This window comes from Apis florea, unplaced genomic scaffold, assembly GCF_048593485.1.
Source record: "Apis florea isolate Af1SG1 unplaced genomic scaffold, ASM4859348v1 contig_2350_pilon, whole genome shotgun sequence".
Lineage (NCBI taxonomy): Eukaryota > Metazoa > Arthropoda > Insecta > Hymenoptera > Apidae > Apis > Apis florea.
Genome location: NW_028256565.1, coordinates 1397391 through 1411311, shown reverse-complemented (window position 1 = coordinate 1411311; position 13921 = coordinate 1397391). Strand labels below are relative to the sequence as shown.

General features: G+C 42.0%; 2 protein-coding genes across 8 annotated transcripts in view; one reads left to right on the top strand and one right to left on the bottom strand.

The window, feature by feature from the left end:
* PH4alphaEFB (prolyl 4-hydroxylase subunit alpha-1) overlaps window positions 1-13921 on the top strand; it is a 292581-nt gene that overhangs the window by 256648 nt on the left and 22012 nt on the right. The window lies entirely within an intron of this gene.
* Window positions 8865-13322, bottom strand: LOC100869440 (ATP-dependent RNA helicase with zinc finger domain). Its single transcript, XM_086904989.1, has 5 exons — window positions 12918-13322; window positions 12003-12688; window positions 10971-11642; window positions 10366-10881; window positions 8865-10206 (listed from the first exon to the last, which is right to left on the bottom strand). The coding sequence occupies exons 1-5, from the start codon at window positions 13138-13140 to the stop codon at window positions 9574-9576; spliced, it is 2730 nt and encodes a 909-aa protein (XP_086761115.1). The 5' UTR covers window positions 13141-13322; the 3' UTR covers window positions 8865-9573.

The following is a 13921-nucleotide window of genomic DNA, read 5'->3' as shown; positions in this document are numbered from 1 at the left end:
CTTATATCGGCAACGGTTCGAGAGCGTGACACGACATGTACCGTCGCCTCGAAACGGTACAGAAGTGTATCGTATATACCTTTCAGAAACAATCCGCGCATTTTCGTCCCGATATCCGATGAAAAAGAGGGAGGGGAGACGATATAAAACGCGATATCCTCCTCCACCTGACATCGTGCACGGCGGTAAAAATTCCTCCTCGCTCCGTAAAAGACGAGCGAGCCTCGTGGATAAATGATATCGTGTCTCCATCCTTCTCCGTTCCATAGAAGCGCTCGTATCGTTCGAAGGCACGCGAGCAAGCCCCTCTTTCTCTCTCTCACTCTCTCTCCAGTTCATCGAAACGGTCGAATCCTCTCTCGATCCCTCCGTGTATCGACATATATTCGACAATGCCGGACCACTGTTCTCGGATCCTTTTAAAAAAGAAAAACAGGGGGGAAGGGAGCGTGATCTCTGGAAGGGAGGGAGAGAAGGGAGAGATTTAAACGACGCTACGTACTCGAGATACACGTCTGAGAGAGATGTCTGTATTCGAGCCATCTCGACGATGCGATGGCCCCGTTTCCCGTGTGATTATCGATTATATCGAGGTCGAAAAGTGGGTGGGGAAGGGAGAGAGAGAGGTAGGGAATGTTCGAGGCTCGATTGAGCGCTCGTCTTCGTTATTAACGGGCTTCGGCCCGATGGATAATACGAGAGGATAATACGAGAGAAGGGGTCGTGTTTCCACGTTTCCACGTTTCCTCGTTGTTCCTTTTTCTAATTTTCCCCTGTGTCGAAGAGGAATTGAAAAAGAAAGCGAAGAAAACGAATGTGCGAATAAGTTCCTTCCTTTTCCTACGATCGTAACTTCTCACCGAATTCGAATTAACTTTCCGCTCGTGGCGCCATCTGAAAGAGCTTTTGTTTTTAAGAAGAGTCGCGACGAGCGCTCCAAGAGTTTCCAGTCCCGTGCAACCATTTCGAGCGATACGGCGTGCGAGAAGCGTCGTTCGCGTCATTGTTTACTTTTCGCGTTCCAGCTTATAGGAGATCGGCTGTCGAAGCTACCGAAATGGTTCGTGCGCCACTTGAAGAGAACGCCGCATCTTACGGAACGCGGGAAAAGTCGTAGCAAAGATTCGAAGCCGGAAATTTTAATCTGAAGGACAAGGACGATCGTTCAAGTGTATCGAGAATGTTCGACGAGAACAAACGGTTCGGTCTATCACCGACCGAAACAATCTTGGACAATCTTGTAACCCGATTTACGTAATAAAATCTCCACGCCTGATATATTTCATAATCGTCGCTGATAATTGATTTTATCCCATCCTATCATCCTGTTCTCACAGGACAATCTCAGGTCCAACCACGCTTCTTGACGAATTGAAACGCGAATCGCGCGATTAAACGTGAATAGTGAACAGGGAGAAAGAAGAGAAAACATATCGCGTGATTATTACACGGGAATTCCGATCGAAAGGCGATTAACAAAGGGAGTACAAACCAGAGTTGTTTCGTTGAACAAAGAGGACCATCGATCCCCTCCCTTCTTTCCTTTCACTGTTGTGTGTAATTACATTACCGAATTACCGTGGAATTAAAAGAGTGGGGGTGGGGAAGAGAGAAAGAGAGGAGCATTGGAAGGACGATGATCGATTCGGGCGACGGATTCGCGAAATTTATTTCGGGCGCGACGCGAATTTTGCGCCGGCCAAATTTTCCGGGCGCGTTTCCGCGGCGGAAGTGGCGGTGGCGGCGGTGTTGGCGCGAATTTAATTGAATTGTTGGCCGCTCGCGAAATTGCGGTCGCCCGTTTCGCTAGATCGGTTACAAACTATCCGGACAGAGCATTTGATTCCATTCAATTTTCTATATGGACCGATGAATAACCGAATTTTTTTCTTTCTTTCTTTTTTTTTTTTTTTTTTTTTGAAAAACAACGCGTCGCCATTTGTCACCCGCCCGCCGCGAGATCCCAAGGATTGATAAACGGGGCGATTTGTCCTGTGAGAAAAAAGATCGGGTTGAAATTGTTTCGTCCTGTAATTGTGAACGAATCCCAAGTAAATTGGCGCGAATCGAACGGAGAGGTGAGAAAGGAAACGAGAGAAAATTTCGTCGTCGATCATGATGAGCGATCGTTCCGATATTCTTAAAGAAATGCAGTTCTCTTTTTTAAATTCTACAAGATGGAGGAACGATCGCACGGGACGGGATAGAAAATTGAAAAAGAATTCGAATCTCGATCGGGCAAAAAGAAATCGACAAAAAATGAAGAAGAAAAGAAAAAATTCCTCGTCGGCCATAAATCCCGTTTTTTGAATTCAATGATGGAAGGACAATCACAAAATCGATCAAAAAATCGAAAAAATTCGACTGCAAGCAATCGATCCCCCTAAAAAAACGTATTTCTCTTTTTAAATTCAACAAAAGGCGAAGAATGATAGAAAAAAGGTTTGAAAAAAATTGTAATCTCGATCTGGCAAGGGACGCGTGGAAAAGAAAAGGGAAAATTCATCGTCGACCTTCCAACCATCCCTCGAATCCTTTCTTCGTCTTCAAAAACTCGAAAAGGCCGATGAGAAATCGAAAGAATTCCAACTTGGTGAAATATCACGCTTCATTTCATTCCACGAATTTCGCCGAGAAAACTTTCGAGAGAAGACCAGTGGAAATTTAACGCGGAAAATTCGAAAATTTCCCTTTCGAAATCGAGTGTGACGCCGAATGGTGACCGCAAGATGGCGGTTATCGAAACAAATTCTATCTTTGACACGTGTTCACATAGAACGATATTCTGTACGATCTTTGCCTACTTTTTCATTCAAGTTACGAGCAATTGAAGTTTGCATTGGAAAGGGAAATAAAAATAAAACGAGAGTTTTGTTCTTATTTATTAGAATTAATAATTTGATAAACTAGCCTGAGATAAATCTTTTCGTGTATCGATTTTTTTTTGTCAAATCGATCTTTCGAAGACATCTTATATGTAATATATCGTTGCACATTCATTTGTTTATAAAATATGATGGAAAATATAAAGTACGAGTTTAAAATTGAAAATTAGAGATAGAAATTGAAAAATTGTATAGAATTTTTCATTATTACAATATAGATAGAATTATTATTACAGATCGAAGAAATAGTGTTGCAGGAAATGAACATTTACGGCATTCACACGGTATATTTATAAAATAAGTAGAAAATATCATTGAAAATTAGAGATTGAAAAATTATATAGAATTTTTTCATAGAAATTGTTAGAATATAGATAGAACAATTGTATTAAAATAATAATAGAAATTAAAAATTAGAAATAAGGTTACAGATGGAAGAATACAGTGTTACAGTGGATCACCCTGTATAGGATCGAAGCGATGTATATGAATTTGTTGCCCTTGTTTTTTTTTTTTTTTTTTTTTTTCCTTCTTTTTTATATATGTAACAGTCGGAATGTTTGTTTTAACGATGGTGGTTTCCCAGCGATCGAAATGGCGCGTGAAATTAGTTTAACTCGTTAACGCTTTATCGACTCCTGTGGGAATCAGTTTATTGGGTTTTTGTTCCTTGATTTTTCCAGCCAGAGAGGAAATTTCGATGAATCGGATAGGTTCCCTCCTATCTCTTAAAGGAGAACACCGAGAGAGCTCTGCTTTAACTTTGGAAAATATTTAATTAAACTCCTCGAAAAAGTAATTTTTTTTAATAACCGCGAGAAGACTGCTTTCGAACTTTTCCTTTTAGTTCCAAAAAATAAATTTGTGAATAAGAAGTAATAATGATCGATGAATTTTTAAACGAATTAAACGAGTAATAATAAAGTAAATTTTTCGAATGGGAAATATCTAAATCATATATCATTTTAAAAGTAGAATCACATACGAAAGAAAGAATACCATTCCAGTATCCTTTTGAAAATCAATATTAAACTCGTAATAAATTATCGTCTCATCTCGAAAAAAAGGGAAGAAATATTTTAAAATTTTCGTATACTTAAAAACTCATCCGCCCTCTAAGCACATTAAAATCCAACATTGGAAACACTGAACTCGTTCCAACGTAACATTTTTATTATACATCTCATCCCGGTATAAAAGGAAAGATATTTTTAAATTTTCATTGAGCCATTACCAGCATCGTATACTTTAAAACTCACCCGCCCTCTATGCTCGAAAACCAAATATTAAATTCATCACAAGGTAATATCTTCATTAATCGTTTCATCCATCCCGTACGAAAGGAAGAAGGCTGTTTTTAAATTTTTCCCCCCAACGCCACTCGTCGTAATATTCTTATTAACAATCGTTTCGTCCCATACGAAAGGAAGGATAACAAAATTTTTAATTTTCGTCGATCAACATTAGAAATACTCGACCGATAATAAAAAAAAAAAAAAAAAAAAAAAAAAAAGAAAAGAAAAACATCTTTAAATTTTAATTCCAACTCAATCCCATCATCCCATAACTCGACCCATAAAGCGATCCACGATCCTTCACGAAATCCAGCCACGTCAAAAACCAGGCTTCAAACACTCGGAGAACTCTGAAACAGAGCCCCAACATCTCGGCTACGAATTACCGTGATCCACGTCTCGCTCGTTAAGGTAACTCGTCAACAGGATAATTTTATCGGGGCACACGGCGTGGGTGGCAACAACGCGCTGACACGCGTCGCGCAGACAATATCTCTAAGCAAGTAGAATCGAGGAGACGCGGGACGCGCTGCGAGGAGCGGGAGAAGGAGTGGGAGAGGGAGGCGGAGGGGGAGGGGGAAGAGTCGGCGACGAGAGTTCAACCACGGTCAACCACAATCGAGCGGGCGTGCGTTAACGGATGCACGCTGATCCGTCGCTGCGCGCGCGTGGAACACGCGTGTGTGTGTATGTGTGTGTGTGTATGTATATATACATACGTGTATGTATGAACGGCTGTGGCTGTCATCGGCGTATCTACCTCGGCCAATATCACTGCGGCATTAACCCTGGCAATAGGTCGCTGTCTGATAAAATTATCCCTCGCATCCAATGGGGGTGGTGCTAATTAACCGACGATTAATCTTGGTCTTAGAAGGGAGAGAGGGAGAGGGAGGTTCCTTCGTGGAGCGCGAACAATTTCACCGAGGCCTGGGGATTCCTTCCTCGAGGCAAGGAATGCTAGGGTATTAAGTGTTGGAGCCTCCTAGATAAACGTCCTTAACGTTGTTTATATGTAATACGCGCGCGCGCATTTTAAATTTCTTCCCTTCCTACGTACTACTTATACTGGTTATACTACTTGTACGCGATATCTTTTTGATCGAGCTTTCCGATACCTCTGGAATATTAAACGGGGAGAGCCCCGTCCTTCGTATTGTTCGGTAGCGTGGGTACTACGATACTTTTTAGAAATTTTCGTGTAAGAAGAGGAGCGGAAAAACTTTCTCCGAAAGTTTTTCGCCGTTAACGATCCTGTAACGATCTTCTACTCCAGTTTTTCGTCGTAGTTTCGTCGTAGAAAGTTGGGTGGAAAGAGAGGAGGAGGGGTTTATCCAATTTTTGCAGGCCACCTATTGGGACGGGCCAGGAAAAATTTCAATTAACGAGGAAATTGCTCTAGGCGGCTCGCTGTATCGCGATAAGCGCGATGCAATTAGGAAAAAGTTGCTTGGGCAAGGCCGGAAGTCGATCTCGTTCGACGCTTCGCGAGAAAGAGGGGCGAGAGCGAATTGCGCGTGTTTTCGTGAAGGAACACGTGCTAATTGGCCTCGCTCGCTCGGGAATAGATAAAAATCGAATTTAACGAAGCGAGACGACGAAAGATCTGGCTAAAATAACAGCGATACGCGCGCACTGTTCAATTATCAAAATTTAAAGGAAAAAAAAAAAAAAAAAATCACAATTACGCGACAAAGAGCATCGATTTATTTTAAACCAATCGTGGACATTGATTAACCGAAATGATATGGAATTATGGAACGATCGCCTGGACAAGTTTTATATAACCGGCCGACAATTTCGAATCGAGAAGCGTGAAACGGCACTTTATCACGGAGCAGCGAAAAAACAGCTGGAAACCGTTAACGGGAAAAGTTCATCGTCCCGAAAATTTGTTACCTGCGATTGCAACGCCGCGATTCCCAAAATTGTTACGTTACAATCGACTTCCGGTGGCGACGATCCATCCATTTGACGTGGCCGTGGCCAAACGGTTGGAAAACGTCGGGGCAACGAGCCACCAGAAAATTATCGTCCCGATCTCCAGCGACAGCCTCGGAAATGAAACCATATCGAGAGCCCCCACCAAGATGGCCACCCGTCGTGCACCGTCGTGTTTCGTGCACAGCCGATACATCGTAGGAGAGAGGAGAAACCGATATTTATACCGAGGACCAATCATCCGTGAAAATTGACTAGATTCTTTTTAAAATGGAAATTGCCTGGTTATGGATGTTGATCGTGATTTTTTTTTTTTTTCGAGTCGAACGAAAATCGTGACGCCGTTCGTTTCACGATCGAACTGAAATCAATCGTGAATTTTCGAAGCTGGGAATTTTTCCACGATGAGATTTCGAAGAGGTAGATTCGTTCCTTTTCTTTTTCTTTTCTTCCATAGATAACGGAAGCAGAGCGCAGCTTGTGAATAATTGCGTGTTAATATCGCGTTGCAACATTTTTCACCATAGATGCTCGCGTTACCGACCGAGAATCGGGAAGCCTGTCGTCCCCTTCCACTTCGAGCACGCGCGATTCGATACTCGTGCCTTTTGTTCAAAGTGTACGTGACGCTATACGTTCGGATATGATCCGAGTATAATATCCTTGGAGGAGAGATCGCATATTAATACGTCTTTGCCGTATTGATCGTCGCGTAATTCCGGATATCGCCGAGACGCTGCGGTAATATGTGATTACAGCCGAGTTAATCCGTCGGTGAATCTGTCGACAGTGGTGGTGCGTCGTTTTGCTCGACGATCACAATTAACTGTTTCGCTCACGCTGTCCTCGACGTCGTTCGGAATCACTTTTTCACGATTGAATCGACGATATGTTGGATCACTAAGAGTGATATAATTTTCTTTTTCCTCCCAATTTCTACTCTCTAATTCGCGCGAAATGGATAAATTGCAGGATGAACTGAAATTAAATATTACCATTTATCCAAGTAAATGGTGAAAACGGGGCAAGTAGTATTCGTGGATAAATTCCAAGCTGTTGGCTGTCGTCCCACTCTCTCGTCGAGAGAGAGCAAGAATATCGCTCGGAATTCCTCCGATGCCCGAGGCGATATAACCCCCTTGTTAGAGGGAAATTGAGTTTAACTACGAGCTGCTCATTCGCTCGTTCCCCCTCTCCTTTCCTCCGTCCTTTTTATCGCGCGTCAAGTCATCGAATCCGCGTATTTCCAGAAATAACACGATCGCGTTGAGATGTATGGCGACAACGCAACAACAAGGGGAACAAGGAAAGGAACAACTCGTCTTTCTCGTTCCAAGCGTAGTTGTATATATACGTTGTAACTGAATACTCGTAAAAATTTATTTCGTACAACATGGTTTTCGGTACACGGGGATTTAAATTATTATCATTGACACGCAGAGTATCTTTTTTTTTTCTTTTTTTTTTCTTTCTTTCTTTTTTTTTTTTTTTTTTTTTTTTAATTTTGCTCGTCTCTCTATCGCTGTTCGTTCTTTTTTTTCTTTTTTTTCTCGATCGATCGTGAGAAGATTAGGAACGTTGAAAGGGAAACGGTGAGAATGAAAACGACAAATAAAAACTTATTGGACAAAACGAACCAAAAATTCGCACGAAAAAAAAAAAAAAAAAAAAAAGAAAGGAAACAAGACAACGACCAAACCAACTCGACAATCTCGTCTCGTGCAATAAACCAATAATAATAAATGCATGCAACTATATATAATTAAATTATAATAATAATAATAATAATAATAATAATAATATTAAATTCCAACACCTCAAAGGTCCTCAATTTACTTTATTTATTTTTTCTCCGAACAAAGAAATATCCGTTGGAGAAGGTTTTGGATAAAAATTGTTTTCGCAAAATCTTTTTTTTTTTCTTTCTTCCTTTTTCTTTTTTTCTCTCTTCTTTTTTCTTCTTTCTTTTTTCCCCCTTAATTATAAGACGACCTGGTCGCAATGCTCGTCAGAGTGGTCCTTAATTACGGAAATAAAAGCGGGACGAGGCGGCTTTGTTCGCAGCCGCATTCACGCGACGCGTGAAACAGAAGCGGCGCGCTTTTCAAAAGAACCCGCGAACCGCTTTTCGCCTTTTTCGCCACCACCCTTTTCAGCCGTTCGAGGGTCGTTCGGTGACCATTTGACTTCTTCCAACTCGCGAGCGAGCCAGCCAGACAAGCTAGCGTCACTCGTCTAGAAACGGGTTTCTTTTATTCCGAGGTATTCGCATCCGGATGTACAGTTCCGTTCACAAATCACCAAACGCTTGCACAATTACGGGGGAAATGTAAATGTTGAATGTGTATGCGTGTGTGTGTGTGATCTTGAAAAATGTAATCAATATCCAATTTATGCTACGTTCGTTCGAAACGAAAGTGTCAAGTATTTGGTGACTTTTTATTATGGGTGACTCGTTAAAAAAAAATGTATATATATATATATATATATATATTTCGTTGAAAAAAGAAATCGAAAATAATATACGAATAAAAAATTGTTTAATTTCGATATATCACTATTCGATAAGCATTGGTGGTAGATTTTTTTTTTTTTTTTTGTTTTTTCGTTTTTTAATAAAAGGAAGCGTTCCTCGGTTATTTCGGTTGTGAATTTTACAATTTGTAGGGGGGGGCAGCGTTTCAATGTATCGTATCGTACGCAAGGTGATTAAAAAGGGGATATTAAAAGATTCATACAAAACTGCGTAAACTAGTAAAGGAACTAGTAAAAAATATATTTCTATAATCGATCGGTATATATAGTGTCGTATATGATAAGCTGCACAATCTCCAAACGGATGCATCTCTGATAAACCAACAAGGCGAAGGGATTAAAGAAATAATACGATCTATAATAAACATTGATTTCCGAGGGCACATTCATAAGACTAAGTGCACAATTCAATCTATTTATATAGCAACAATTGTTAATTCCTTAAATCTATTCACAGAGAGAGAGAGAGAGAGGGGGGGAGGGAGAGAGAGGGAGAGAAAGAAAGAGATGATAGAGACACTCCAAGGATTAGTAATCCCCAATAACCGACACAGATAGATATATAATATGTATACATACAAGCCATCATCGTTGATCAACCGGTCAATCTTTCTAACCCAACATCATCGCTACATCGATTCACGGTATCGTCGGTATTTTCTTTTTCCAATTTTCAAATTTCACAAATTTTACAAAATATCAAGTGTATTAAAAAATCTCGTCATCGAAAGAAATCGATCGATGCACCGCAAAAAATTCAACTCTCCTCGACTTGGTTCGGTGGAAAGAGAGAAAAAAGAAGAGGGAGGTCATAGGAATAGGAAGGGGGGAGAAATTAAGACACTTAAGGTCGGGTCAGAGAAGTCAGGTTAAGAACGACGATGCGCAACGATCGAATCGTTCGATTTCCGCCGGCACTACGAGAAATACGGGCAATGGAACACCGGGTACATCATTGGGACCGGCACGTATTCCACCACCATGCAGAAGTTGCTCCTCGGCACGAATTCCCTGGCCAACGGGTTGAGGGGCGCGATCAGAGGGAGCTCGGGGACCAGGCTCAGGTGATGCTTAAGCGTGTCCCGATCGATGCCGTGGAGGTCGGCCAGCTCCAGATACCTTTGCCACAGCTTTCTGCACGAGCCGATGGTGAAGAGCGCGACCGGGTCACCCACCACGGCAACCAGACACTTGGCCCGTGTCATGGCCGTGTTCAGAAGCCTGGGATTGGTGAGGAACCCGTAGTCCTTCACGTTCCTCTCGGCCGAGTAACGGCAGCAGTGTCTGGTCCGCACGGTGCTGATGAACACGGCGGTGAACTGCTTCCCCTGCACGTTCAGCACCCTCTCCACAGAGACGTCCGTCATCCCGCGCTCCCTCAACTCGGCTCGGATCCTTTGGACCTGTTCCGCGTAATAGACGAGCACGCCGATCGACTTCTCGTCGTAGGAGCCCCAACGATCCACCGGCCAGTTCGTCCTCAGCTCCTGAACGCGGTTCACCAACTCGTACACCTCGCTCATGTTCGCGTAGCCTGTCGAGTGGATGTCCTGGTAGAGAGAGAGAGAGAGAGAGAAAAGAGAAACAGAAAGTTGATTTAATAAAGAAGGGGAATCGATGCTTTATCCTAGGGTTGGTTCGCCGACGAGGATGCAAGGAAGCAACAGGTATGGGATTGGGTTGTATTTAAATACTGTTTTGTTCAATACCTGTACTTCCACACCTTGAACGGCGTAAAATGTCAACGGTTTTAGGACGGGGTGTTGTATCAGCATATCGTTGGCCGGTTTCACCACCCCCTCGTAAAACATTTCCGAGGTGAACCTAATGATGTCCTCGTGCGCCCGGTAATTCTGATGCAGATGAATTCTGCATGGATGGGTTTGCGGATACATGCCATAGATCCTCTCCAACAGGCTTATACCGAGGCCACGCTCGCTGGCCAGGTCGCTGTATATTTCGGGCGCAAGCTGCATCTGATCACCGGCCAGAACGAGGCGGGTTTGAGGAGTGACGAGGGACAACGGTATAAGGACCTCGCACTCCAACGCCTGGGCGGCCTCGTCGATCACTATGTGAGTGAAGGATAGATTGAGGCTGGTTAGGCAGCTGGACGTGGCCAAGGTGGTCACGATCAGGCCGCAATCTCTCAGATCTTCGTCGGTCGGGTTGCGGAACGTGCCGTTCTTTTTCATTAGACTGTACTCCTGAACCACTGGATGCACCTGAAATGGCGGAATGAGAACAGAGGGAACTCTCTCCGATCGAGCGGTAGTAGTAGATCGAGCATTTCGCTTCTTCCGGACAGACGTACCGTATTCTTGGCTCTACCTTTGTAGTAAATTCTAACTGGCTTCAACCGGGGAATTTTCTCGAATTTATACCAAACGTCGAAGAATTCTTTCACGTATAGGTCGGCCGCGCTGTTGCTGTGCGTGCAGAGCAGTATCTTGTACTCGGAGCTCTTGGTGAGCAAGTAGCGAAGCGCTTGGGCGATGGTGAACGTTTTCCCAGTTCCAAATGGTCCCAGCAGCAAGACAGGCGGCATGGAAATTTTATCAGGCGCGGTTATCGCGGCCAAAGCCTTTTTCTGTTCCACGTTCAGTAATGAGAATCTGAAATTGACCGCGTCCCTTCCTAACAGATCCAAAAAGTTGATCTCTTTCATATCCATGTGGGCCTTGTTTAAAAATACTAATCCTATGTCGGGCAAACTGTCCACGGTCTTGTGCCATTCGCAGAACGGTAGCCGATTCAATAAAAATTGCACTTGCACCTGGAGATCTGTGTTGGCCACCAAATTTAACGTGTGCACGCACTCTTTCGACAATCTAACGTACACGGTCTGTGTACACTTGTCCTCTATGTGCGCCTCGAATATCATGTTCGTGGCTCGTGACAAATTCTTGAAAAGTACTTTATTGCAACCTCTCAGGAACAGTCTGCCGCTTTTCGTATCTTCTGAGATACTGCGGCTTAGCGGCAGCTGTGATAAAAATTCATCATACAATTTTTTTTAAGAATCAAAACGCGAGAAACAAATATATATTACTATACTAAATTAGAGCATATATATATATATGTATGTGTATGTATGTATGTATGTATGTATGTATGTATGTATGTATGTATGTATGTATGTATGTATGTATGTATGTATGTATGTATGTATGTATGTATGTATGTATGTATGTATGTATGTATGTATGTATGTATGTATGTGTGTGTGTGTGTGTGTGTGTATATAGCTAGCACTAATTTTTAATTGTAATTGTTCAAAATAGTAGCAGGTAGAAGAATGTAGTAAGAAGAGAAAGAAAGCTATAATTGCTAAAAGGAACCGCACCTGAGCAAAGAGCTCACCAGGTGGTGCATATTTGGCAATGGTGGATCCATCGCCTGCAGAAGTCAAAACGTAATGACTAAGAAGACGCATATATGAAGTTTCGTTATATCTAGCTATCTGTTCGTGTCTAGCTAGCTCTTCAACGGTGATCAATTCATGAAGGCGACCTCTGTAATTCTCTGGTGTTAAACAATTGTCGGTAAGAGACTCTTGAGTCAAGATGAAATTGCTTCTATCGGGGTAAGGATAGATCACTGACAGTTTGTCCTCCTTTGGATCTTTTGCGGACACAAAAGGCGACTCAAACCAACAAATTTGTGACGTTTCGTTATTCCATGTTTTTGGATTCTGAGAGAATTGATAATTTGTTGCTTCGTGAATCCTTGTAAAATCTTCGGTTGGCAAACAATCCATACAAATCCTTTGGAGTATCACAGGATAATCTCCAAAGTAGAAAATAACATTTTGGCGATACGTGCCGTATCTATTAGCAACAAAGCAAATTTTAACAAAATAATGCATTTTCTTCGTTGACTTTCCACTTGCATTCGACTCGTTTAATTCTGAATTGTACCATTCCTGGCCATTCGTAATCCCAATGTTAACGTTATTATGCAGAACAGATCTGATTGCAAAATTCCTGCGATTCTGATCCAATGTTAATACTACTCTTTGCAACTGCTTACCTATATATAAATACAATAAATTTTTTTTCACACCTATCATATACCAATATAGGAAAAAATTTCAACCACATGTATTTCACATCTGTGTATATCAATATCACTTTAACAACAATTATTCTAATATTTCATATTTTTTTTTCGATAAATACTTTAATGCGTTGTTTACAAATATATAACTGTTTATTTTTGTCAAATACAAATGTAAACACGATGAAAAAACGACACTTACCGTTCGCCAAAATTTGGAAGTCCCAACTGAAAATCACATTGTTACTGGTCGAACGGCAACAAAGATTTTTATTAGGGAAAATCAACACGTCGTCCGTTTGTTTGCACGTCATAATCGTCTCGGGATTTTCTGATTTTACCCAGTCGTGGTGTACCTTCTCGGCGAAGCCGGAAGAAAGCGGTGTATTAACCTCTCCGTTCATTCGGTACGAGTGATCAACCATGATCGCGGATAAAAATTCCGCATAATTTCAACAAAATTTCGATATTAGTAACTACATCATACCACAATGCACGATTATTCACGTTTTCGAAGCAACAGATGCACTATTTCACCACGCATCGCTACGATAACTCTGTTCTACGCCGCACAACGCTTTCCATTACTGATGGATTACTTGTGCGCATTGCGCATGCGCCAACGTATAATGTCGGAACACAGTCGCCGCCATCTTGCGACTATCGACGTACTCGTAGGTCCGGGCGAGTGATATTATCGACGATTGGGAGCAAAGTTTTTAACGATAAAAAAAAAAAAAAAAAGATTCATCACGTTTATTGTATCAATGCTTTAAATACAATTCTCATAATTCCCATAAACGAGAATATAAATAACGAGATATTAAAAAAAAAAATCTTGAAAGAAAAATCTTAAAAAAAAAGGCGATTTAATATTCCTAAAGCTACGATAATCACCTTTCGATCGTAATCATCACTCTTATTCGCGTTCGTACCGTTCCGATCAGATTCGCGAAAAATCGCGAACACTTGTCGAGGGCGAATAAATCCTCGAGACGAATAAACAAAGAAGAAGAAGAAAAAGACGAACGATCAGAATCCAACTGGGAAGGGGAACTGTTTCCCCCCTCTCCCTCCCCCTCCCCCTCCCCCTTCATATCTCTCGCGCAGTCTGGTGGAAATTCCAGAGAAGATTCTCATGTAAATCGCGCACCGCTATCGAACCACCGGAAGTGGCTAAATGACGATCGCCATTATCCTGCGGCC

Coding starts and splice junctions, on each gene's coding strand:
- LOC100869440 (XM_086904989.1), bottom strand. CDS start 13,140: ATGGTTGATCACTCGTACCGAATGAACGGAGAGGTTAATACACCGCTT. Junction 12,689..12,917: donor CTTCCAAATTTTGGCGAACG/GTAAGTGTCGTT, acceptor ATTTATATATAG/GTAAGCAGTTGCAAAGAGTA. Junction 10,882..10,970: donor AAGGTAGAGCCAAGAATACG/GTACGTCTGTCC, acceptor CCGCCATTTCAG/GTGCATCCAGTGGTTCAGGA.